Source organism: Hippopotamus amphibius, chromosome 15, assembly GCF_030028045.1.
Source record: "Hippopotamus amphibius kiboko isolate mHipAmp2 chromosome 15, mHipAmp2.hap2, whole genome shotgun sequence".
Lineage (NCBI taxonomy): Eukaryota > Metazoa > Chordata > Mammalia > Artiodactyla > Hippopotamidae > Hippopotamus > Hippopotamus amphibius.
Window position 1 is genome coordinate 61636592 of NC_080200.1, and position 25187 is coordinate 61661778.

General features: G+C 48.0%; 1 protein-coding gene across 1 annotated transcript in view; it reads right to left on the reverse strand.

Annotated features, from left to right (window-relative positions):
• Positions 1-21836, reverse strand: part of ANKRD33B (ankyrin repeat domain 33B) — an 81234-nt gene extending 59398 nt beyond the window's left edge. The window contains exon 1 of the mRNA XM_057708529.1: positions 21404-21836. Within this exon, the coding sequence (XP_057564512.1) occupies positions 21404-21757 (354 nt within the window). The 5' untranslated portion in view covers positions 21758-21836. The remainder of the gene's footprint in view (positions 1-21403) is intronic.
• Between the last annotated feature and the right edge of the window lie 3351 nt (positions 21837-25187).

A 25187-nucleotide genomic window follows, 5' to 3' on the forward strand; every position in this document is an offset into this window, starting at 1 on the left:
GAATTTTGAAAGGAATTAAGAAGCAGTTTAAGCTAAAGAGAGAATTATTAAACTGGAAGATGAACTAACCAAAAATGCCCAGACAGGGGAAAAAGGATGGAAAAGATAGGGAGAAAATAACTATAAGAGACACATGGAACATGGTAGAAAGGTCTAGTATATGGGACTGTGGTGTCACAAAATTGGGGGCGGAGGGGGGAGAGAATGAGACAAGACAATATTTGACAAGAGTGTGGCAGAGAATTTTCCCAAGCTGACAAAAGATATCAAGCCATAAATTTAAGAAATTCTACAAAACACAAATCAGATTTAAAAAGTAAACACCAACTGGAAAAACAATGTAGAACATATGCTAGACAAAGAATAATATCTTCAGCATATTTTTTAAGTTCTTAGAATTTAGGAAGAAAAGACAGATTAACAAAAAAAAAAAAAGCAAAGGATATGAAGAAGTAAATCAAAGAAAGAAGAAATCTAAATGGCTAGTAAGCATGTTATAGGAAACATGTTTTAATCTCATTAGTCACCAAAGACACACATATTAAAGTGAGTTATCATTTTTTGACCATGAGTTAGAAAAGATTAAAAAGAGTTAAAATAACTAGCTTTGGCCAAGGGGAAGGAAAGGCACTCTCATATCCTGCTGGTGAGCACCAGCAGGTGCACTCTTCCTAAAGGGAAGTTTGTTACCATATATTATAGTCAGTCAGGATCAGTAGGTTGTGTGGTGTAACAAGCGACCCCCAAATTTCAATGGCTTATGACAAAAGTCTGCTTTCCCACAGAATATGTCCACATTGTTTTCCCTCTACCTGGAATATTATGAGTCTCATCGCAGAGGGAGAAAAGAGGGCATAGCAAATCATATGCTGGGTCTTAAAAATCATGACTGATGTTACCCAAGACACTTCTTACACTGAACTTAGGCCACAGCAAGAGGTACAGTCAAGCATGACGCTACAGAGAGAGAAGTCCACTCCGCTCCAGGGAGAGGCAGAAGTATTTGTGAAAATAGTAGGACCCACCATGTGGATCCAAACTCAAGACCCAACCGTTCCTTAAAAATAACTAGATCAACGTGCAAAGATACATGCACATTGCTGTACTGCTCATAAATGACAAGCTAGAAACAACCTGTGTCCACCTAAGTCACATTTAAAAAATGAAAATATCCAAAAAACAGAATATATTACAGAAATTAAAAATAAGGACTTGTATGTGCAGACATGGAAACATCACCTCAATACGTTGCTAAGGAAAAAAGTAGACCACATGCATCATAAGAAATGACTCAAGTTATATGGAAAAAAATTCAATTATCTCTAGGTCAGTGATTTTCAAATTTGGCATTGTACCTATCTATGTTATCTGAATATTTACAATAAGCATGTATGACTTTTAATGTTGCAAAGAGCCAATACGCCATTTCGACATTTTTAGTAATTACTGTGCTGCATGATGAAGATACAGCAGAACAGGCAGCTTCACTGCCTGCTGGTGGAAGGAGAAATTAGTATAATCTTCCTAGAAAACAAGATGGCCTTTAAAAGGCTCATACTCATAAAGCTAATAATATACCTTCTAAGAATTGATCTAAAAAGGAATGTTCCAAGTGCCAATAAAAGATATACTAAGACATCCATTCATCAGAGCATTATTTATATGGCAAAATCTCAGAAACAACCAAAATGCCCAAAAATGATTAACTAAACTATAATGTGTATAGAAATGGTTTTGAAAAAAATCAAGCTTCTAAAGTACTTTTAATATAGAAATGAGCTCAGAGTATGCTTATAAGTGAAAAACAGCAGGATCCAAAATTGTATTTATAAGATCAACTTTAGAGATAAACAGATGAACAGATCATATCAAATGTTAACTTTCATTATCTCCAGGTACTGGTCACTTGTTTTCTGTTTGTTTGTTTGTTTTAAGAACTTTTATTGAGATACAGTTAACATACAATAAACTGCATATATTTAGAGTGTACAATTTGGTATTCCAATCTCCCAATTCATTCCCCCCCAACCCTCTCCGCTTGCTTGTTTTTATTTTCTTCTTTGTACTTGTTTTTTCCATTTTCCACACCTAAATATTTCTATTGGAGGCAGAAAAAAAAAAACCTAATAGATATTACTGTTAAATGTCAGAGTAAAGGAGTAATGAAAGATCAGAGAGTGGCGTGGTCATTCATTCACAGCAAAAAAGTTCAAGCTCTATCCAGAAGGAGCTCCACAAATCACTAAAATCAGACATTTCTGCCCAAAGAAAACTTCATGTACCCCAACTTCACTGCCCCTTGAAATTCAGCAAGCGAAAGATTCTCCCAACCGCTTAGCCAAGCACATACTGCTGCTGAGAGCCAGAAAACACATGAATAATGACCAGAGAAATGTAAATGTATAGAAAAAGGCCCCCATTTGCACTGGAAAAATCTTTCCCCATTTGAATCTGCTCTGACTACAGGAGACCGATAGCAATTTCCTCAAATAAGCATTGAGAGCACAGAAAAGAATTAAGCATGAAAAGACCAGAGAGGAACCATTCTGTTGGTCTAATGTTGTAATGAACTGGATGGAAAATAGAGATGAGAAAACAGTATACACCCACACACCCACACCCACCCACCCCACCCCACACACACAGTGAGTTACAGGGACCCATACACAAGGTGTATTCACAGCCTATCAGATTCAGACAATGATTTCCAACCTGGCTCTTTCTCCTTCCTGTAGAGCTGCACAATTTCCTACTATCACATGATGGAAAAAAGAAATACAGCTGACCCTCCAACACCGCAGGTCTGAACTGCACAGGTCCACTTACACATGCACTTTTTTCACTAAATATAACAGTGTATTTTTATTTTACAGATCTTGAAATTAACTAAGGGAGAGGGAAAGTTTCTGTCTGATTAGAGATCACAACATATGGAAGCAAAACAACTAGGGTTTGAGTCCAAACTGTCCAAACTGTTTCAGCTTCCGGCTATCGGGTGAGTCACTGTATCAATCCTTTGTTTTTCAGGCGGAGATGGCAGTAATATGGGTTTTCCACTGCACAGAGGGGTGGAGCCGCTAACCTCGAATTGTTCAAGGGTCAACTGTACGAGTCAGCGTGACATTGAGCTAATGGAGAAACTCTCAAAACCACGTTGCCGACCATGAGCCCTAGGACTTGTAGCTCTCTGGGCCTCCAGGCTTCCACCCAGGGCCTGGCATGCAGAAGGCACCATCCTTGGGCACTGAGAAGGCAACAGGGAAGATCTGGGAAGGGTGGGGATGGATGGATGCCTCCGTGCAGGTGAGGAAGGAGGTGGGAGGGGTGCTGTCCTGAATCTCTGACCCCACGCATCTCTGTTGGATGCACACCCCACGTGGTACCCTCAACGCTGCCTGGAAACCCGTAAACCCCACGGCCCAGCACCTCCTCTTCCCAGGGGGCACCCAGCACACCTTTCTGGCAGACAGACCTCTAGGCAATAAGGCCACGGGCCACCAGGGGAAGCCACAAGCCCCCAAGAAGTGATTTCTAGTTTTAGGGGTTTTTCTCGGGGTTTCCTTTCATAAGAGGGAAACCTCCTGCTCCACAGACTCACAGAATCACATTCTTAAACTTCCTGCGTCAAACGGAAATGATCCCCCCAGACTTGAAGTCAGATCTAAAAAGCCAAAGCTTGGGACGTCCCTGGCAGTCCAGGGGTTAGGACCCCACGCCTCCACTGCAGGGGGCCCAAGTTCGAGCCCTGGTCGGGGAACTAAGATCCCGGCTGCCATGTGGCAAGGCCAAAAAAAATAGAAATAAATTAATAAATAAATAAGTCTTTTAAAAGCCAAAGCTTAAGGATCCCAGATGACAAGCCCCAAAACAGATCTGTCAATCAAGGACAGTTTTGGGGAGCCCATATTCAAATGCCATATGCAGCTGTGAAATACCTGGTGATCTAGTTACATGAATATCGAAAAGGCATCAATCCAACTAAGTATAATGCAAGAGGCAAGCTCACCACACCAGTCCTTACAAACCTCTGGCCTGGAACACTCTGTCCTCCTGAAAGAGCACCAAATTGCAGAGACACATTTCTGAAACTTTCACTTCTGAGTGGAAGCGGGTCTTTTTCCTTCTGCTCTAACTGGCTGCGCAAGTCTGTCTCTGAGTGATATCACTAGACCTCTGCTCCTGCCGGCTCCCCCGCTTCATTCTGCGCTGGCCCCTCTGGCCTCCTGGCTGTTCCGGAACATTCCAGGTCCTCCACCTCATAGCCTTTGTGCGTGCTGTTCCATCTGCCCGGATCGCTCTTCCTCTAGACAGCCCTGCAGGGAGACTCTCCCTCCATGGTGCCTTTACTTGAAGGTTCCCTCCTCAGTGAGGAGGGCCAATTTTAGCATCCACCCCACACTGGGTAACCCATGATTCGCCTAGTCTACCTCTTGTCATCCCCAAAAGCAGGTGAGCCCCGTCTGAGTGGGAATTTCCCCCTTTGCCCAGTGCTCTGTTCCCTAAAACAGTGCCTGGTGCAGGGTACACACTTTTTCGTGGTATTTCTTTTTAAAGGAGGAACTGCTGCACAGCGTTTGCTTGTTTTCTTCATAGAATGCACCATACGCTGTCTCGTTAGGCATGAAATGGTCATCTCTGGCTCCTCATAAACTTCATTATCAATTAAATGTCCACTGAGCACGGGGTGGCTGCCTCCAAGTTCCTCCCGGCTCAGGATAAAGATGGAGTGACCATCATGAAATCTGGAGTGGATGTATCATGCCTCCTGGGGCTAATCTCCTCATATTATGTTTTTAAAAGCACAACTTGTCCAATTATGAGTATTTTTCAAATGGAAAATACAGCCAAATGTTATGATTCCAACAACAAATGATCCAAGTAAGAAACTGAGAAGTGTTTACAAGTGCTCAGAATTCTAATCATCGGTTTCTCTCATTTTGTGGAATAGGAGCCTCTCAGAGGAGCTGGTAGATACAATTTTTCTACTAAGCCATGTAAATTCTTTAACACCTGACAAAACTTTCACTGAGAAGAGGGAGGAGAGAGCAATCAGGCTTGCCAAATACTCTAGATCCTTCTACAACCTCAGGAATTTCTCCATGTAAAAAGGCACTCAGATCTACAACTCAAACAATTTTGCTGCCTTTATTCTCTATTTCAGTAATTTTCAAGCAGGGAGTGGCTTTGCCTCCCCTCCCAGGGACATTTTTGGTTGTCACACTGGGGCAGGGTGGGTGTGCTATGGGCATCTAGTGGGTGGAGGCCAGGGCAGCTGCTCAACATCCTATGATGCACAGGACGGCTCCCACAACAAAGAATTATTCAGCCCCACATGTCAGAAGTGCCAAGGTTGAGAAGTGTCAACAAAATAAAGGCCATTTATAACAAGCCCACAGCTAACATCATAATCAATGGGGTAAAACCAAAAGTTTTTCCTCCAACTTCTGATACAAGGCAAGGATAACCACCCTCACCATATCTACTCAACACAGTACTGGAAGTACTAGCCAGAGCTATCAGACAAGAAAAAGAAATAAAAGGCATCCAAATAAGAAAGGAAGAAGTAAAATTATCTGTTAGCAAATGGCATGATCCTATACAGAGAAAACTCTAAAGACTCCACCAAAAAAAACCCGTTAGAATAAACAAGTCCAGTAAGGTTGCAGGATACAAGATCTACATGCAAAAATCAATTGCATTTCTTTACAGCATCCAAGGTGTATCCAAAAAAGGAAATCAAGAAAACAATCCCATTTACAATGGCATCAAAAAGAATAAAATACCTAGGAATAAATTTAACCAAGGGGGTGAAGATCTTTACACTGAAAACTATAAAACACTGGTGAAAGAAATTGAAGAAGACACAAATAAATGGAAAGATATAGAAGAATTAATATTGTTGAAAGGCCCATGCTATCCAAAGAGATATACAGATTCAACACAATACCTATCAAAATTCTAATGGCATTTTTCACAAAAATAGAAAAAAAACAATTCTAAAATCCCATATGGAACCACAAAAGACCCAACTAGCCAAAGCAATCTTGAGAAGGAAGAACAAAGTTGAAAGCATCACACGTCCTGATTTCCAATTATATTACAAAGCTATAGTAAACAAAACCGTATAGTGCTGGCACAAAAGCAGACACATAGATCAGTGGAACAGAAGAGAGAGCTCCAAAATAAACCCAACCATGTATGGTCAATTTTAGACAAAGACATCAAGAATACACAATGGAGAAAGGATAGTCTCTTCAGTAAATGGTATTGGGAAAACTGTATCCATTTGAAAAAGAATGAAATTGGATGCTTATCTTACCCCAACCACAAAAATCAACTCAAAATGATTCATGGCTTAAATGTAAGACCTGAAACTGTATTTTTAAGTATTTTCAAATCAAGGTTATACAACTGGCAGCAAGACACATTAGCCCAATTTTACCCAACAAGCAGGTACAAACCACCTACTATGTGCAAGAAACTGTTTGACTGAAGAGAACACAAGTTGAATAAATAATGCTGAGGACTTTCTCTCATGGAGCTCATCAAGCTCAGAGACAGAAAATATCAACCAACTGTTATAAAACCAAGCAGAAAGGAGTCCCATAAACAAACTGCAACATGTGATGAGATTCCAAAGTCAGAGAGAAGCTATCCAGCAAGGGGCACGGGAGTTCACGGGGAAGGCGACACCTGAGACTGCCTTGCAGTAGCGAGAAGGGAACGATGTATGTCCCAGGGAGAATAAGGATCTGCCATGGCTGTGGGGACAGCAAGTCACCTGCTTCTGTGACACAAAAGGAAACAGTGGAAAATCAGGCATTTGGAGCACTGTTGTTGGGGGGCCTTCAAGGAAGCTTCTGAAGATGATGCTGTTGTAACACGAGCCACACAAATGAAAATAAATCCAGTGGTAGTAGAATAGACTGGAAAGTGGTGAGATGCAGGGGGGAGACCAGAGAGAAAGTACCACATTTGTTAAAGTAAGACATCTCAAAGCCCCAAATTAGAGAGGCGGTGAGACCCCAATGAAAAGTGGAGAGACAATCATTGGAGACTATGCAGTGCCTAGAACATGACTAGATGTGGGAGCTGAGCGAGGCTGGGTCAACTCCAGGGTTGCAAATATGAGGCGCCAGCAGCACGGGGCAACCAGAGTCAGCTATGTGATTCATAGCCCCGGCACTAAGTGAAAACCAGGGGCCCCAGGTTCAAAACCGCTAAGAATTTCAAGACAGCAACAGCAGAACAGCACACCAAACACGGGCCCTTGCAAGCACAGAGCCCTGGGGCTGCAGAGGTTGCATCCCCACAAAGCTGCGGCAACAGAAACAGGACGCAAAAGTTGAGGCTGGGGGGTCGTGATGTGTTCACAGAAAGTACGAGATGCTCGGAGGCTGGTGGGAGAAACCCTGCCGTTGATCTTGAATGCAAGTCTGACCCTCAGGAGAGCAGTCAAGGGCTGAGGGCTGGCATCAGCTGTACAAGCCTGGGAGACCCTGCCAGTAGGTAAGGTTCCCAAGGAATGCATGAGTCAGGGCTCTGCAGAAACAGAACCAACAGGGGATACAGACACAAAGAGATGTATTTTAAGGAACCGGCTCACATGATAGTGGGGGCTGGCAGGCTGGAAACTCAGGCAGGAGCTGATGCTGCCGTCTTGGGGCAGAATTCCTTCTTTCCAGGAAACCGGTTTTTGCTCTTAAGGCCTTCAACTGATTGGATGAGGCCCACCCAGACTGTCAGTCAGCCCGAGTTAAAGTCAACTGGCTATGGCTGTTAACCACATGCACACAATACTTTCTCAGCACTAGTGTGGTTGAACGATTAGGTGTTATAGCCTAACCAAGCTGACACTTAAAAATAATTACCGCAGGGAGTAGAGAGAAATTGGTTAAAAGAGCCTCAGGGCAAAGAAGTGGAACCCAGAAGGCCCAGGAGAGACCAGAAGTGGGCAGTGTGTGGGAGACCTATGGAGTCCCAGGAGGTGGCTTCTGGGGGCGTGACCCCAGCTGCAGAGAGTGGATGCTTTCACCCCAGTTCAGGCCACCGTCAAGATCATGCAGCGGGCTGCTCCCACCGTGGGCACCTGGCTGCCAGGTGAGGCTCTAGGTGCTGTCCCCACTGGTCCCCAGGAAGGATGTCATTTTCCCGATTCTGACAATACTGCCCAAAATCCTGGGGGGGGGGGGGGAGGGGAGGAGGGCAGGCAGCCCTGCCAAGGCCATGAGCAGTTCCAGGGGGTGGGTTGGGAGGGAAGAAATCAGAGCTCAAGAGGGTGAGGCTGGGACCCAGGAAAGGATGCTTTCATGACACGCAACAATGAAGCTGAAGACTGAGCTGCAGGGGCAGCCAGACAAGGTGCAGGAACAGAGCGAGTTGGGGGAGGGGGGAACCATGACAGGCACCTGCCAGCCCTGCATGCCCTTGGCCTTGGAAAGTAGAGGATTTCAGGAGCCTGCAGGCAAGTGAGTCTTGGGTTTGTTCGATTTAGAGTTTGTGCGTGTGTGTGTGTTCTTTTTTATGACAGGAGAGATCTAAAGATGCTGTAAGAAGACAGGAAAGAATTAGCAGACAGGGAGAGGTGGAAGAGGCAGTGAGAGGGGATGGACAGTGGCCAGGTCAGGGAGAGTGGGGACCAAGTCCACCAGCAGAGGGGTTTGCACGCAGAGGGGCAGGGATGGAGGTGACAGTCTGTCTACGACCTTCACTGGGCAATTCCCAAGTCCCCTGCCCCGGAGACCCCGTCAAGGGCAAAACGTGCTCTCAACACAGCTGTCATCCCCTGAAGCAGGAGCAAGAAAAGGTGGGGAGAGCCAGATAGGCCTGAGGAAACCAATCTCCATCCTCTCTTCAAACTAGACAGACAGCCAGGCCGTGCCCAGGTGGACAGAGACAGCCTCCTAGGCGGAGTTGGCAGAAACATTAAACAGGAGATGGAAATGCAATGGACCAGGGTACCCGAAGTGCCCATCAGAATCCCCTGGGGGCTGTCGAACAGAGTGCTGACCCCACCCCTGAGTTTCTGAATCACGAGGTCCCAGGTGCCACCAACACTGCTGAACGGGGGCCACACTTTGAGGACCTCAGCGACAGGTCAGCAAGCCAGAACAGAGGTGAACAAAAGGATATCTCGGCCCAAGGCTCATCATGAAATGGCTCAAGTTTGGGGATTTGCATATTTTTTAAAAAACGTAATTTCTTATCATACACCGTAATTTATAGGAAACTTACAGTAAAGACCCTGAGGGCAGAACCCACACACGTCACCTTGTCTGGCAGGCACTTCCTGTTGTGAAGTGCATTGCGTTCTTTTGCTGAGAAAAATATCAAGATATGTTCCATATAGTTTATCTTTCATAAAAATCCTTTTATAAACAATGTAAACAAAGAAAGAAGATAGTGGTTGCTTAGGGTTGGGGAGACTGGGAATAGAAGGGTGACAGCTGAAGGGTACAAGTTTTCTTTCTGAGGTGATGAAAAAGTTTTCAAATGAACTGTGGTGACACCTGCCCAAATCTGTGAATATACTAAAAACCACTGAAGTGTACACTTTTCAATGCGTGAACTGTACACTATGTGAATTATATATCCATACTGCTTTCTCAAAAACAATCCATTTTCTTCACTTTCCTTTTTAGATTACTTCCTTTTAGTTTGCATTTTGGGGAATTCCCATCACTTAGAACTTCAAAGGCTTAGTTTTCTTTGCGAATTTTTTTTTTCTATTTCCAGGCATCTTGCCACTACTTAATTTTCAATTATTTCATTTCACTCATGTAAACCTTTGCTTTAAATCACAGAATAACAGAATTCCCTGCTTTGAGATATGAAGATTCTCTATATGTAAACCCATCCAACTTTCCACGTAGAGATTCCAGAATTTTTAGAATGAAACTCATACACATATATTTCCAAATATTGAAAAACTATATAGCACTTCTGCAAGTGGAAAGATGCTTTAAATGCTTTTCTTGTTTAATGATTCCTTCAGTATTTGATGCGTCTTGCTATAGACTAAATGTTTGTGTCCCCCCAAAATTCACATGCTGAAATCCTAACCCCCAGGTGTGATGGTCCTAGGAGGTGGGGGCTTTGGGAGGTGATTAGGTCACGAGGGTAGATGACTGTCCCTGTAGAGACCTCACAGAGCTCCTTCCCCCGGCTCCGTCAGGTGAGGACACAGTGAGAAGACGGCCGTCTATGAACCAGGAATCGGGCCCTCACCAGACACCGAACCTGCAGGGCCCTGATCTTAGACTCTGGCCTCGGGGCTGTGAGAAATAAACGTCTGGTTTTCAGAAGCCCCCAGTCTGTGGTATTCTGTCACAGCAGCCCAAATGGACTGAAATGTGTTTTAATAGCCAACATTCAGGAATATCCATTTCTTTGGGAAAAAAAGTCTTGTTTCTTCTTTTTTTTTTTTTTTAATTAATTTATTCTTTTATTTATTGGCTCTGTTGGGTCTTCGTTGCTGCACATGGGCTTTCTCTAGTTGATGTGAGCGGGGACTACTCCTCATTGTGGTGTGTGGGATCCTCATTGTAGTGGGTTCTCTTGTGGAGCACGGGCTTTCGATGCGTGGGCTTCAATAGTTGTGGCACATGTGCTCAATAGTTGTGGCGCATGGGCTCAGTTACTCCGCAGCATGTGGAATCCTCAGAGCAGGGCTCGAACCCGTGTCCCCTGTATTGGCAGATGGATTCTTAACCACTACGCCACCTAGGAAGTCCTTGTTTCTCCTTGCCTTGACTCTTTTCTAAAGTACCTGTGTTACTGATAAGAAAACACAGCCTCCACCTATTTGCTAAAACACTTATGTTGAAATCAAGCCATTTACAGATTGATAGATGGGACTTGCCAGATACAAACAAAATGTTGATGAGTTTTCAGTTATTTTCAAAGGCCTCTCAACCAAAGTAACCTCAGGTAATTTACAAAAAATAATGTAACCATATCTTAAGTGTTCTTGGACCCAATAATATTATTGGTAGAATCACAGTGAGTCACTGCCTTTCACAAATGAAATCAGTTAACTCCATACACGTGTACCTCATTCTAAACAAACCCAAAGGATTCAGATTTGTTTACACCAAACAACATGTTCAAATAATTATTTCTATTAAAAACAAATTCGCCAGAGATTCCCTGGTGGCTTTTAAGCAGCTGAATTTTTTTAGAAAAACATATGTATTCTGCTTTTCAGGTATGGCAATGAAGACTTAACCCCACTCCAGGCTCTCCCCCCATGGGCTCTCCTACCTCCCAAAAGCCTCCCAAGAAGATGTATCTGTTCTGCGTCCCCCTTGGGTGACAGCTCTGTCATGTGATCAAAGAATCCCGTCTAAGCAACTCCGTTTAGGCAAAACCTTTTCCCCCGTTGGACGTGCCCTAGACACTATAACTTAGTGCAACAGCTTTCCTCCAAAGTAGGGTTTCCAGATTCTGCTAAAGGAGGAATTCTGCAGTCAGTGGGCCTTTCAGCTGCTCTGAGGTGACACTGTGTGTGGCCCCAACACAGGAGTGGCTTTCCTAGGTAGGGTGACCAACCATCCCAGCTGGCCAGGGGCACAAGGGTTTCCCAGGATGCGGGACTTCTGGTGCCAACATGAGAAAATCCTGGGCAAATCAGAGAGAGCTGATCCCCCTGTAGGGCCAATGGGTGCCTCCCACCCACCACAGCACACGGAGGGTGAGCTTGAGGACCTCAGAGGCAGCCTGTTCCAGCTCCTCGGAGGAGGACATGTGGGGGACAAGATGCATCAGTCACTCGGTCCCCTGCTCCACAGAGCCTCCTGTGCCCCTTTTCACTGCGGACGAACAGGCCCCCCCAAAGAAAAAGAACTGAGTTGTCTGAGGCACGACAGTCAGCAGGGAGAAGCATCGCCAGGCGACACAAGGACTCCTCGCCCCTATCTGGTCATCGGGCCATTCCGGTACTTCTGTACATGGAATTCATTTCCTAGAAACCCACCCATTTCCTATGACCAAGGAAAGAAGGCCTGACTCACAGCTCTGAAAAACTGTCCCAGATGCTGTGTCACCACTGCTATTTTTAGTGCATGACTATTGTGTTTCCAAATACAAAAGCTGGAAGGTCTAGAAGGAAGCAATGCAGCCCGGCCCTCCTGATCGGAGTGGGCAGGGCCGGGCGCTTGGGGTTGCCTGGCTTGACAGCGTGGAGGAGAAGCGGAATGGAAGGAAATTTGGGGAATCCACAGCAGCTGCCTGTTTACAGCAGAACGTCGTGACAGAATCAGGCCCTGAAAGTCCCGGGATGCACCAGGGCCTTAACATGAACTCACAGGAAATACTGAGAAAAAGGAAAAGGTCTCATGACCATCCCTGGCATAACGGCCGTCCCTGCCCTCCGTGAGACGCTCTCCTTCTTCGTTGGTCATGAGTCTGGACCCCGCTCATCCTCCTCCAAGCCTTTGCCTCCACCCACCCTCAATCAAAGGTGCTCGCAAGATGCTCCCAGATGTGGCCCCAGGCCCTGCCCAGCCCCTCCCACCTTGCTTCACCTGCCCCCATGGCCCCAAATGCCACTTTCCTCCAGGTATAAACACTACATGAGATCTACCCTCTCAACTAACGTTTACATTTACAAAAGGGTCCTTACGACGTGGACATACCTTTTCTTGACCACTCCTCTTTGGTCGGACATTTAATTTGCTCATACCTTTCCCCTTGACTGAAACTGAAACAGCAAGACTGGAAACCCATCTTGAGGTTAATTTGTCCACAGAAACAACAGCCGCACTCACTGAGCGCCTGCGATGCGGTATCCACTCTGCGTGTAAGGCACTGATGTAGGACCGAGAACCTCTAAGAGATATTGTGACCCTCATAAAAAGCATCCCCGCTTTCTAGATGGGGATCTAGAGGAAACTGAGGATGGCGAGATCGTGTGCCTTGTCCAGGATCATGTGACCAACCTCAGCCTGCCATCTTTGGCCACCACACTTGTTTTCTACTCTCAGAATAAAGTTCTAGAGGTCTTCCAACACGGGTACGTGCCCATCACCGAGACCGCCTTAAAAGTGAGTGTAGATTGTGGCTCTGCACGTCCAGGGAGGGCATCTGGGAGAAGCTCCTGACCCACTCCACCACACCTGAGTGGCAATGGTTCCAACACCCCATATTCCCAGCCAGTCCTGCGCCCCCCATATTAACCAGGTCTGATCTTGCTTTAGTTTCCAAAATCCTGTCTATTCATGTGGTAGGGCCACAGATAAAAGGTCATGCATGCCTTCCTCCATTTTTAGTAAACTGTTGATTTTGAACGTGTGACAGACCGACAGGAAGTTGCCCCCTTCAGCCCTCCTCCCCAGTATCCACATGGTGCATAATGACAGTACAAGAGCATTATGAACTGCGTCTTGCTGCATTCCACAGAGCTTGTTCAGGTGTCCCCAGTCCCGTGTGTGTGTGTGTGTGTGTGTGTGTGTGTGTGTGTGTGTGTGTGTGTGTGTTTCTCTGCCATTTTAACCCTCGTGCAGCTCCCCATAACCACCACCGCGATCTAGACGTAGGCGTGTCCCAGTTAGAGTACCATCCACTCCTCTCCCCAAAGCCCTAACCCCGGTAACCTCTAATCTGTTCTCCATCTCTACAACTGCATTACTTCGGGAAGGTTACAGAAATGGAACCACACAGCGTATAATGCTTAAAGATGGACTTTTTCCACTCAGCCTAATTTCTCCACCTTCCTTTATTTTTCTTTTTAAGATTTTTTTTTGGTGTGGACCATTTTGAAAGTCTTTATTGAATGTGTTACCATATTGCTTTTGTTTTATGTTTTGGTTTTTTGGCCAAGAGGCATGTGGGATCTTAGCTCTCCCATCAGAGATCAAACCCGCACCCCCTGCCCTGGAAGGCAAAGTGTCAACCACTGGACCGCCAGGGAAGTCCCCCTCTTCCTTTGCTTTTAAACTGACTTCACGTGTCTTCCCTTAGCCCGGAAAATGTGCTACTATAAATTTAACATCCTTTACTGGGCAGGCACCGCTCCTGAGCCTGGCCCCCGCCTCTTTGCTGGCCTCACCTCCACACCTCTCTCCGCTGGGATGTCCCTCACCAGGTGTGGCCTCTAACCCAGGAGTCAGTTAAATCTCAGAAACAGATGCCAGAGGGAAATGCTCATTCTCCACCCCATCACATGCCTAATCGGATCTGAACCCACTCAGAGCTGACACAGATAACACCTTTGGAAGCACACACTGCTTTTCTGTTACTTTGAAATTGCTTTCAAATCCCACCACTCCAATCCAATTTTGCCAGCAAGCCAACTGTCGCTCGGGATTTCACGTCTACTTGAGTTTCTGTGTCTCTGACTTGGTAGAAATAAGTAAATGCCACTTTAACTGTCTTTCAAATTCAGGAACACCATTAACAACAGTCTCTAGTCTTTTTGTACACACACACTGAGTGACATCAAGGATTCTTAACATCCTATTTCATCATAAAATCTGACCTCATAAGAACGTACACACACCCCCCCATACACACACCATCATTCGACCAACCATCTAAAAGAATTAATTCCCAGTTGTCTGGAATGAAACATATTTCCTTTGTTCACATATTTGAACAACTTCTCTACATCCTTCTTCTTTCTTTTAATGAAAGGGAATTACATATTGTTTTACACATGGAACTATTTTGACTTAATTTCGAGAAATCATAAAATGTGACATGGTTATGATTTAGAATTACTGGCCTAACAGGCTGTAAAGCCGGTCTCAAGAAATGTCCAAGTATCATGCAGACCACAGTCTCTGAATGAGCTTTTAAAAGTTATTTTGATAAAACTTAACAATATGTATTTAAAAAATTTAAACACCATTCTAAATAACTTCTAGGTCAAAAAAAAGAGGAAATCATAATGTAAATGAGAACACAACAATAACAAAATATCTCATATCAAAACTTGTTGGAAAAAAGTGAAAGTGATGCTTTTAAAGTTATATGTAGAATAAACCTGAAGGAAGGAAATAATAAACAGAAAAGCAGAAGTTGATGAAATAGTGAAGGAAACAGATCCAGAACAAAAATTGATTCTCTGAAAAGACTAATAAAATATTTTTGACAATATGTCACAAGAGAAACAGCACAAATTCAAAAATGTAGAACAGGATATAATAATGTTATAGCAGAGATTAAAAAAAGCACTCTGTAAAAACTTCATACTATTAACCTTTAAAACTTAGCGGAAAAAAATGGAACAGTTTCTTAGAAAAATAGAGGTTGCCATAATGGACTCGGGAAGAAAGAGAAAATCTGAATAATTATAATCATTAGTTACTGACCTAAAGGTCTGATAGGAGGGCTTGGATTTTAATAACTTACTATTAGTTAAATAACATTGATAGCTTTTCCTATACTGTAGCCACATCTACTAGACGTCATTCAAAATAGTTTTGAATAATAGCTTACATATTATACTGATATAAATGTGGGATGAATAAATGAGATTTCAAAAGTTCTTAAACCCTCTTACTATTTTAGATTTTTATAAATCTTTTCCATCCTATGCTTGGTCTTCCTTTACCTTTACTTATAGGATGCAAAAGAAATCAAATGTTCAAAATCACCCCAGCCACCCCATGGAATTTATAAGTGGCCCATTCCTCCTGCAGGCAGGAGGTTAAGGAGGAGGCTCACAAGCCCCTTGGAGAGGCCCATAGGGATCAAAAGGAGATCATGAACAGTTTCCGGGTCAGTCTAGAACCCAGCTCTCCTGATACATCTAGATGCCTTCATCTCTGAGCCCCACTCTCTTCTACTACAAAATGATGGGGACCACTAACCTCTAAAATCCATTCCGGCTTCAAAAGCCCCAATAATGGTCCTTCTAGGTTTCTTAAACCTTCATACACACATACACACACACACACACAATACATACACACACACACACACACAAACCAAAAGCAGCATTAAATATAATCCTTTCCATCAAAATTAAAACAGGCCTTCAGGAGCTGATGCTTGTTGACGCTGAGTGATTAGGACATGGGAGGGTCTTGGTACACTCTACCTGGGCACCTATCTGAAATGTTCCTCAATAAAGATAAATTTTAAATAAACAGAAAAGCTTAGGGTTAGCGAATAGCATCCATTACAAACAAAAGCAAATTCACACTTAGAGGCTAATTCTGGGCTTGGCTTTGTAACTTGCTTCCACAGCACTGACACTGAACCTTATTTGCTCTGCTTGCTCCCTAGGAGCCCTGCGCCCTGCCGTGGAGAACAAGCCAGGGCCAGCCTGCTGGAGGATGGGAAACCACACGGAGCAGAGACCAGCCACCCCAGCCAAGGGCTTCCCAGTCCTGCCATCCGTAGCCAACCCCAGCTAAAAGCAAATCCAGCTGAGATTGGCTGAGCTGGGCCACCCTTAACAAAACATGACTGGTGTATACACCCATGAGATTTCAGTTATTTGTTATGCAGCATTGCTGTGGCCATAGATAGCTGATACACTTACATGCAGAACACATGGGACACTCTATGATACTACAATGATAGATACGGGTCTTTACACATTTGTCCAAGCCCATAGACTGTCCAACACCAAGGGTGAACCCTAATATAAATCGTGGACTTTGGCTGATTAGGATGTGTCAGTGTAGGTTCATCCGTTATAACAAATGCACCACTCTGATGGTGGATGTTGACAGTGGGGGCGGGGGGATGTGCCTGTGGGTGGGTAGGGGGTATATGGGAAATCTCTGTACCTTCCCCTCAATTTTACTGTGAACTAAAAATACTCTTTCAAAAACTGCATACTTTTTTATAAAAAATGAAAAAACAAAACAAATGAGCCTCTTAACTGCTTTTGGGCTCAGAGCGGCCCCCACACTGCCCGTGAGCCCGCCCGTCCCAAGCCCAGGCTTTCTTTCCCAGGCTCGCTTCAGCTTCTCTGGTCTGGCCCCCTGGGCTCCCAATCTAATCCGCTCATTCTCCCTTCTCCCCTCTTTCCCACACTTCAGAACCTGCAACCAGCACACTAACATACTGATGCACCTCCAAACAGCAAAGTCAGGCACCCTCTGTGCAAGGTGACCATCGGCAGACGCGTGCAGGCCTGGGGCCAGCACTCACTGTCTGTACCAACCAGCCTGTTCTCAGCACATGCAGGCCCGTGAATACTGAGGCCTGGTAGATGTGGATGTGAGTCCGAGCCTGATTCCCATTTTAGGGAAAGCTGATTCCAAAGTTTGTAAATCTTCCTGTGGCATTCAGAAAAACAACAAAAACAGAAACAAAAAATTTCTCATGTATGTGTCAAGATAAAGGTGCCAATCACAACTACAAATCTAGGAAACATGAAACACCTCCATACCAGGTCTGCAGTGCGGGCCTCCTGAGCCAAAAGAGCAAATGGGTGGAGGGGCCTTTGAAAAACTTCAGCAAGAGGCCCTGGAATTTAAACAAGCATGAGGGGACTTCCCTGGTGGCGCAGTGGTTAAGAATCCGCCTGCCAATGCAGGGGACACGGGTTCGATCCTTGCTCCAGGAAGATCCCACATGCAGTGGAGCAGCAAAGCCCGTGCACCACAACTACTGAGCCTGCGCCCAAGAGCCACAACTATTGAGCCCACGTGCCACAACTATTGAAGCCCGCACGCCTAGAGCCTGAGCTCCACCACAAGAGAAGCCACCGCAATGAGGAGCCCATGCACCACAACAAAGAGTGGCCCCCACTCACTGCAACTAGAGAAAGCCTGGGTGCCACAACAAAGACCCAAAACAGCCAATAAATAAATAAATTAATTAATTTAAAAAAAAATTTTTTTTAAATAAAATAAACATGCATGAAAAGAATCAAACCAAGAAAGGAGTGGGAATTCCCTAGTGGTCCAGTGGTTAGGACTCTGCAGCTTCCAATGCTGCGGGCCCGGGTTCAATCCCTGGTCGGGGAACTAAGATTCCACAAGCCGCACGGCCCGGCCAAAAATAAATAAATAAATAAAGTGAAAACAGATTTGAAAAACTTAAAAAAAGAGAGGCGTGCAATATTTTAAATTTAGCGTCATTGGGCCTAATTTGGTTCAGGAGCTGTCTGACATTCAAACTGCCGTTCTGTAACAGTGAACACAGCACAAACACTTTCTTTGGTTTCAGTACTGTCTGCAGAGCTGTCAGGGCTGTAAGGCTGAACCTCGGGAGAGAAGTGAAGAACTAAGAAGGAGCACTGAGGCAGCTGTCCCCAAGTCAGCGGGAACAAAACAAGCAGAAATCTACGAGCCAGCAGAGCACAGCCTGAACACTGCTGAAGAATTGTTTGACAAATATTTACACGTTGCATATTCAATGATGCAATCCTTTCAGAGCAGTAAATATTTTAGAAGGAGACTGTGCTAGACACATCCAAAATTCTACCAACCTCAGGAGCCAGGAAAGAACACACCTTCTTAAACAAAACAAATCTGATCCTTAGTTACTCCAACCAAATGAAACCTCCGTCAGCTCAGGCAAACGCTCTTAACTGACCAGAGATCAATAGCTCAACAAACACACCCCAAAAATAAAACCTTTAGAGACATTTTTCTTCTGGGAAGCTGATGCCGGCGGCACCTGTGAGTAGTTTTGGATTTAAAGCAATTAGCCCGCTCCTCCAGCTAAAGCTCTGGGGCTTTCCATAAGCTTTTTACTGCTACTAATCATAGAGCAGCCCCAGAGGGCTCCTGCCTCAGGGCCTTTACACGTGCTGTGCCCTCTGCCTGGAGTGCTCTTCCCAGTTATCTTCTCTGCATCTTTGCTCGAATGTCACCTGTCCTCTCAGGTGACTGCCCTACCTATACACAATTGCAGCCCTCCATCTCTGAACCCCTGAATTGTCCTCCCCAGCTCTGGGTGCTGCTGGCTTAGCTAGGGATGGGAGCACAGGCCTCCCTGAGGAGACGCCCTTAGGACTAGAACCTGCAGGCAGCGAGTGAATGAATCAAGCAGCCACGTGGGGAGGCACGCCACAGCCCCAAGGCCGGACACGGGCACGCTGGACCCAGACTGTTTCCCAATTTCGTATTTCTTAGCCAGCTGTGCCAGGGCGGCCTCTCCGGCTTTAGCACCCACACTGTCCCACACTATGACCAACCACAAGGCACCTGCCACCAACCCCTTGGTTCCATCTGCCCAGCTAGAATGTCCTCCCACCACCACCTCCAAAAGTGTCCCCTCACTGGGCTTCCAGAATTGTCCTCAGCTTCCAGCTTCCAAGACATTTGCTCTGCATTTCTACAGGGCCTCTCTCACATTCTGCCTCTGGCTGTGAGCACTAGGTACTGTTACTCTCTAAGCCCTGGGTACTAAAACTCTCTAAGCCCTGGGCACTATTACTCTCTAACCCCGGGGTACTATTACTCTCTAAGCCCTGGGTCTATTACTCTGAGTTCTTCTTCAACTAAAAGGCTAAGATTTGCAAGGCAGACACTGTTAGATTCACATGTGAGTCTCCTGCAGCGTCAAACCGTGCCTTGCACACAGCAGGTCTGCAATAACCACTTGTTGATGACTCATTATTCCATTTGCTACAGGGTCATGTTGTGGACCTTAACACACTTTATTCTTTTGAAGTGTTTCAGAAAGACAGAGGCTGTTTGATAAAAGCATCAAGAAGCCATTGGGAAGAACAGAAGCTCTCGCCTCTCCCCTTCAAAGCCCAGAACCCAGGCCGCACTCCTTCTGATTGGAAGATAAAAGTGCTGGGGATCTCGCCACTGGTGGGCTGTGGGCCATTTCTCCATCCTGATTTGGTGGGCAGCAGAGAGAAGGAGACTCAAAGCAGAAAAACAAAGGGAGACTCTTTAATCAAGGGGAACAGCAAAAAGAAAAATAGCTTTGCCTGGCCGAAGGGGAGAAAAATCAAAAAAGCTGGAGGATGGCTCTTTCCAGCAAGGAGAAGGTAAGTGAGTGAAAAACAGGACAAGACAGTAAACACAGCCATATGCTGTGCGTTGAGTGAGGTCGCACATAACATAACATCTGTTTGTGAAAAGTCATCTTAGTAAAAGTGAAAGCAGAGCTGCAGAAACAGCGCTGCATCTCCTGGCCACCAGAGGGAGGGCTGAGGTGCAGGCACTGCCCCGTGTCCCAGTGCCACCCGGGTGATGCCACCCACTAGGGCGATGCCACCCACCAGGGCCCCATCCTAGTTCTCCTAGCCTTAGGGGCCTCTGGGCCACAGCACCTGACACATCACACCAAGCATAGAACCTTCCTCAAGTTCAAATGCTGTGTCAAATTAGACCAGACGTGCAGCAGCAGAAAGTGACACTTCTGAGCTCCTGTCTGACTAAGCTGGGCCCAGACCACAGTCAGGGGCGAACCACCCCGTTCCCTGAGATAAACCAAAGGCACAGGGTCCCACCAGTTCCCAAGGAAATGCACAGCTTTCCTACCAGATGCGGGCCCAAGCAAAGGCACTTCCCTCCCCACTGGTGCCAGGCTGAGGCTGCAGGTCCCGCGGGACTGGGGCATGTGACAATCAGGTGAGACCGCTGCCACTGTCCACCCAGCACGGACTCCTCACGGGGACTTTCTCGCTGTGCTCACCCTGTGGTTTTTTTCCTCCAGCTGCTTCTGTGGGTGTGTTCTAAGAGCCAGTCCTTCTCAAGCCAACTTTTTCTTTCTTTTTCTAAGTGTTTCTCATCGTCTCTGAATCTTGTCATGACTAATGGATACCTCGTGCCTCTCCCCGCCCCCACGCCTGCCTGCCCTACCGGGTGTGCACGCGCCCCTCCGCGGTCCTCCCTCGGGCCTGCCTGGGGCGGGGGGGGGGAGGGGAGGAGAGCACTGGCTCTCCGCGGTGACCGTGCGGACAGCCAAGTCAGAGATCACGCTGGCAGGTCACCGCGTGGGTCACCAGGCGCTCCCGGGAGTGGGAAGGGGGAGAGGTGCGGGTAAGCCGGCGGTCCTACGCGAAACTTCGAACCCGAGGGGAGGCGAGAAGCCAACCTGCGCTCGCGCGTGAATGCGCAAGTGCAGGCGCGGCGCGAGGGCCGAGGACGGAGGGCAACGGGGGCGCTGGGCAGAAGGGGTTTCCCCTGCAGTCCAGACAGGATGAGGGTCAGGGGAGACCCATGGTGAAGGGACCCGGCGAGCGCCTTCCAACTCGGAGCCCGGCGCGGGGCCCCAGGGGGGAATCAGAGGACTCCGGGGGCGGGAAAGGAGAAGGGGCTGCGGTGGGCACGCGGGACTAGCGGCGGCCCCCGCGGCGCTGTGACCTCCGGCAGATCAAGCGGGCCGCCCCACCCCAGCCCGGGCTCCACGCGCGCCGCGCGCCCAGAGAACGAGGAGAAGGGCTCACCGCGGGACCTGCACAGAGTCAGGATCCGGGTGGCGCGGGCAATAGGAAGAAGGCGGAGGGGACCCGCAACATGCAGGGACGCCCGCTTACCCGGCCGTTGCGATCGGTCTCCTGCACCTCCGCGGCGCTGGGCCCCCGCTGCACCAGCGCCTTCAGCAGCCCCACGTCGTTGGCGCAGGCAGCGCGCAGGAGGGTCGCCGCCTCCGGGACGGCCTCCGGGACGCTCTCCGCGCTCACGGAGCTGTACTCCTCCTCGCCTCCGGAAGGGTAGAAGGAGTCGTCCGAGGCGATGCTGCGGGTGTCGGGCAGACGCGAGAAGTCCTCGTACTCCTCGTAGTCAGCTGGGTCCTCCCCGGCCTCCGCGTCCCGGGGTGGTGACGGCGGCTGCGGGGACACGCGGCGCGCCCCGCCGCCCTCCGGCCCGGGCCCGGCCAGCAGCACCATGCTGGCGGCCGGGGCGCGGGCCGGGGGCCGGAGAGCAGGCCGGGAGCCGGGGGCTCGGGGCGCGCACCGAGGTCACCGCCCCTTGTCCCTTGCCGCCCCAGGAAAGCAATGCTCTGCGCGCTCCAGCTGGGCGGAAACGCGCGCTCGGCGGCTGCGCTCGAAGACTCTAGTCACAGAAGGTTGGAGAAAGCCCCTCGGGGGTGGGAGGAGCCGCGGGGGCTTTCCGAGCGCGGCGGGCGGGGACCCGGCGGGAGGCGGGCCGGGTGGCCGCGCCGCTGGAGGCGCGCGCCCCGGCTCGTGCGCCCGCCGGCCCGATCCTGGCAAAAGTTAAGAGCGAAGCTGGAGCATCTCGGCCCCGCGGGGACAGGGCGCCCGGCTGCTTTGCCCGGAGCTGAGAAATGCACGCGCGGGAGAACCAGAAGCAATAACTAAAGAACCCGAGCGCCCTGGTGGGGGGCGGTGCGCGGCCCCGCCCCTCCCCCCGGCGGCGCGGGCGGCGAGGGCGAAGGTGGGGGTCGGAGGACGCCGCGGGCTGAGCCTGCGCTGGCGTCGGGAACACCCGAAGCCCGGGGCCGCCCAGGGCGTCAGGCCTCCGGGCTGGGGTGGGGGAAGTTTCTCAACGTCCGAGGCACCGACCCCGTGTTTGCATCTTCACAGGAGTCTGGGCTCCGGGGCCAACTTCGCTCCCGGCTTAAGACCGGGCATCCCCGGGGCATACTGGACACGGAGGACAAGCGGATGCGTGGGAGGTGGTGTCCACCTAGAGGACCCCGCCACTCTGAACTGAGAGCTCCGGGCTGCCAAGGGGAAGTCCCAACCCGGGGCGGGGCGGGGGGTTCCGGGGTTGGATCCGCGGAGTCCCCGGGTCACTCAGAACCCGGGCCAGCTGTGGCTTTCAGGTTGCTCCTAAAAAAGCGTCCCTGGGCAGTTGTCCAGGAGCCTGTGGGGGTAACATTTGGGTGGGAAGGAGCGGCTCCAGGCCAGAAGGATTCTCTCCTCCCTCATCCCTGGCCAATGTCACCGTGCCTGCATCTGCGGAGTCGAGCTGGATTAACCGCGTGAAGCCCCAAGGGGCGCTGACTCTGCGGCTGGCCGCCAAACCCAGAGATCAGGCTCGCAGGCGACGGCCGTGGTCCCATCCCCGGACTCTCCCTGGCCAGAGCTTGGCCCCTCGCCGTTGGTCCCGGTGCAGGGGTTGAGGATTAGCTGCGGCACCGTGGGCCATATCCTCGTGGAAAAGGCTTTGCGTGGAGGCGCGGTGTGAGGGCGCAGAGCCTGGGTTGGGGTGTTGCATCTTTTGACAGAAAGCATCTCAGGTCCAGGGGCGAATGCCGAGACCACAAGGCAAACACCACCTCTTTCTCTCTGTCCCCTCTCCCTCCTTTCCTTCTTTTCTTTCCACAGCTCTTGACAGTGTGCCTACCAGGTGCCAGCTCGTGAGAGGCCCTCGGGGTGCAAAGGTGAACTAAACCGGGTCTCCGGGACAAACTAAAGACCCCAGGTCTTGGAAGGCAAGCTGAGGGCCACAGTGGGGAACGCAGTCAAAAATACCTGGGGTGGGTGGTGGGGGCCAGAGTGAAGTTTGAACTGCCTGCCCAGGCCTCTTGATCTTGAGCCCCTGGCATTACCCTGCGCTGGGCAGGACTTGCCAGTGGTGATCACTCCGGCCTCCAGTGTCCTCTGGGTGTTCTCGGAACCTGGCATCCCAGGGCTGGGAGGGCGAGGGCAGGAGGACAGCGACTTCTGGTGAAGATGGATGGATGAGCCCTGAGCCCAAAGTGAACTTGGGCACACTGGCCTCCTTCTGTAGTCCGGGGCTTTCTCTCAGAAGCCGAAAATACCCCAGATCATAGTTTGCTTTTTACGTTTTTCTGTAACTAGTCATATTTACATAAATTCCCACTTTTGAAAGGGGGAAGTTCCCCCTTTCAAAGTTGATGGCCGTTTTGGTGTCTCCAGAGGCCTGTTCAATGAAGTCAGGGGATTTACAAGTTGAAGTGACCAACATCCCCTCACCCCCAAGGCAGGGTTGGGTTTGCTGACCTCCTCTCCTCCGAGGCAGGGTACTGTGTGGTATTAAAGAAAAGAAACCCAGCGGGCTGTGACAGCGTCCTGGTGGATGGGACGGCGGCCTTCCCGGCTGCAGTGCGGGAGTGGAGTCCCGGGCACTCCCTCTGGAGTGGGCAGCCCCTAGGTCCTCATCCCTGGGCACTTAGCAAGAAAGTTCAAGCTCTATCTTCAGAGTTCACCACTTCCTCCTTTCCATTCTCAAAAATGTGGGTCCAAATAGCACTAAATGGCTTTAAAGGTAAACTTTTTTTAAGTTCTTTATTGGAATATAATTGCTTTACACTCTTGTACCAGCTTCTGAGGTACACCAAAGTGAAACAGCTGTATTTATACATATATCCCCATGTCCCCTCCCTCACGCGACTCCCTCCCACCCTCGACTCCCTCCCACCCTCCCTGTCCTGGCCCTCTAAGGCATCATCCATCATCGAGTTGATCTCCCTTTGTTATACAGCAACTTCCCACTAGCTATCTATTTTACAGCTGGTAGTGTAAGCTTCCCCTTCACCCCCAATGGTAAACTTCTGAAACAGGCAGCTCCAAGCAAGAACTAGCCATTTGTGAGTGATCAAACGCCAGATCCAAACTGATTATTTTCTCTTTCAAAAATGCACCCCTTTAAGCACAAAGACAAGAGATTCTCAATGTTGTAAAAGAACACAAAATTAGGCATTTAGATTTCTTTGTAAAGTCAATATTATATATTATATGTACAAAATCTACATGAGAAGGAAAAAGTAGCTTATCAAAACTGCCAACACACTCAGGATAACTCTTCAACAAGTGCAACATTGTGCAAAATTGTATTTTATCCAGAACTGCTCGATTTCAATGAAGTATTTCAATTTATTTTTTTTTAAGTTTTATATATGCATGGCAACGAAGCAACGTGTTGATTTAGTTGAATAATTTGTCTCTGAGCCATTAAAAGAAAGATTCACCACTTTAGTTATACTTCTCAAAGAGGCCACTCAACTGTAACACTTACAGCAGGAAGAGCTTTCAAAATTACAAGCAGTGTATTTAAAGACTGAAAACCAAGAGCACCTGTAATGGCCGCCTCTCTCAACTATGTTTAGAAGGCAAAGTGTTGGGGGCGGGGGGTTGTGTGGGAGATGGGACCTAATGGTGGAGCAAACTCAAACCCTCCCCACTGCTCACCAAACAACCAACGACCCACCCCCCAGGGTAGAGCAAATGGCAGAGTGATTTTAAACATTTCACATTGTCTGGAATTCAGCACACAATAACTGTTAACTTTCATTATTATTAAATTTAAAGTATCCATTCGACCTATGATACAAACTGCTCTGCAGGAGCTGCTTCTCCAACTGTGTTGCCCTATTTGCCAGAGAACTAA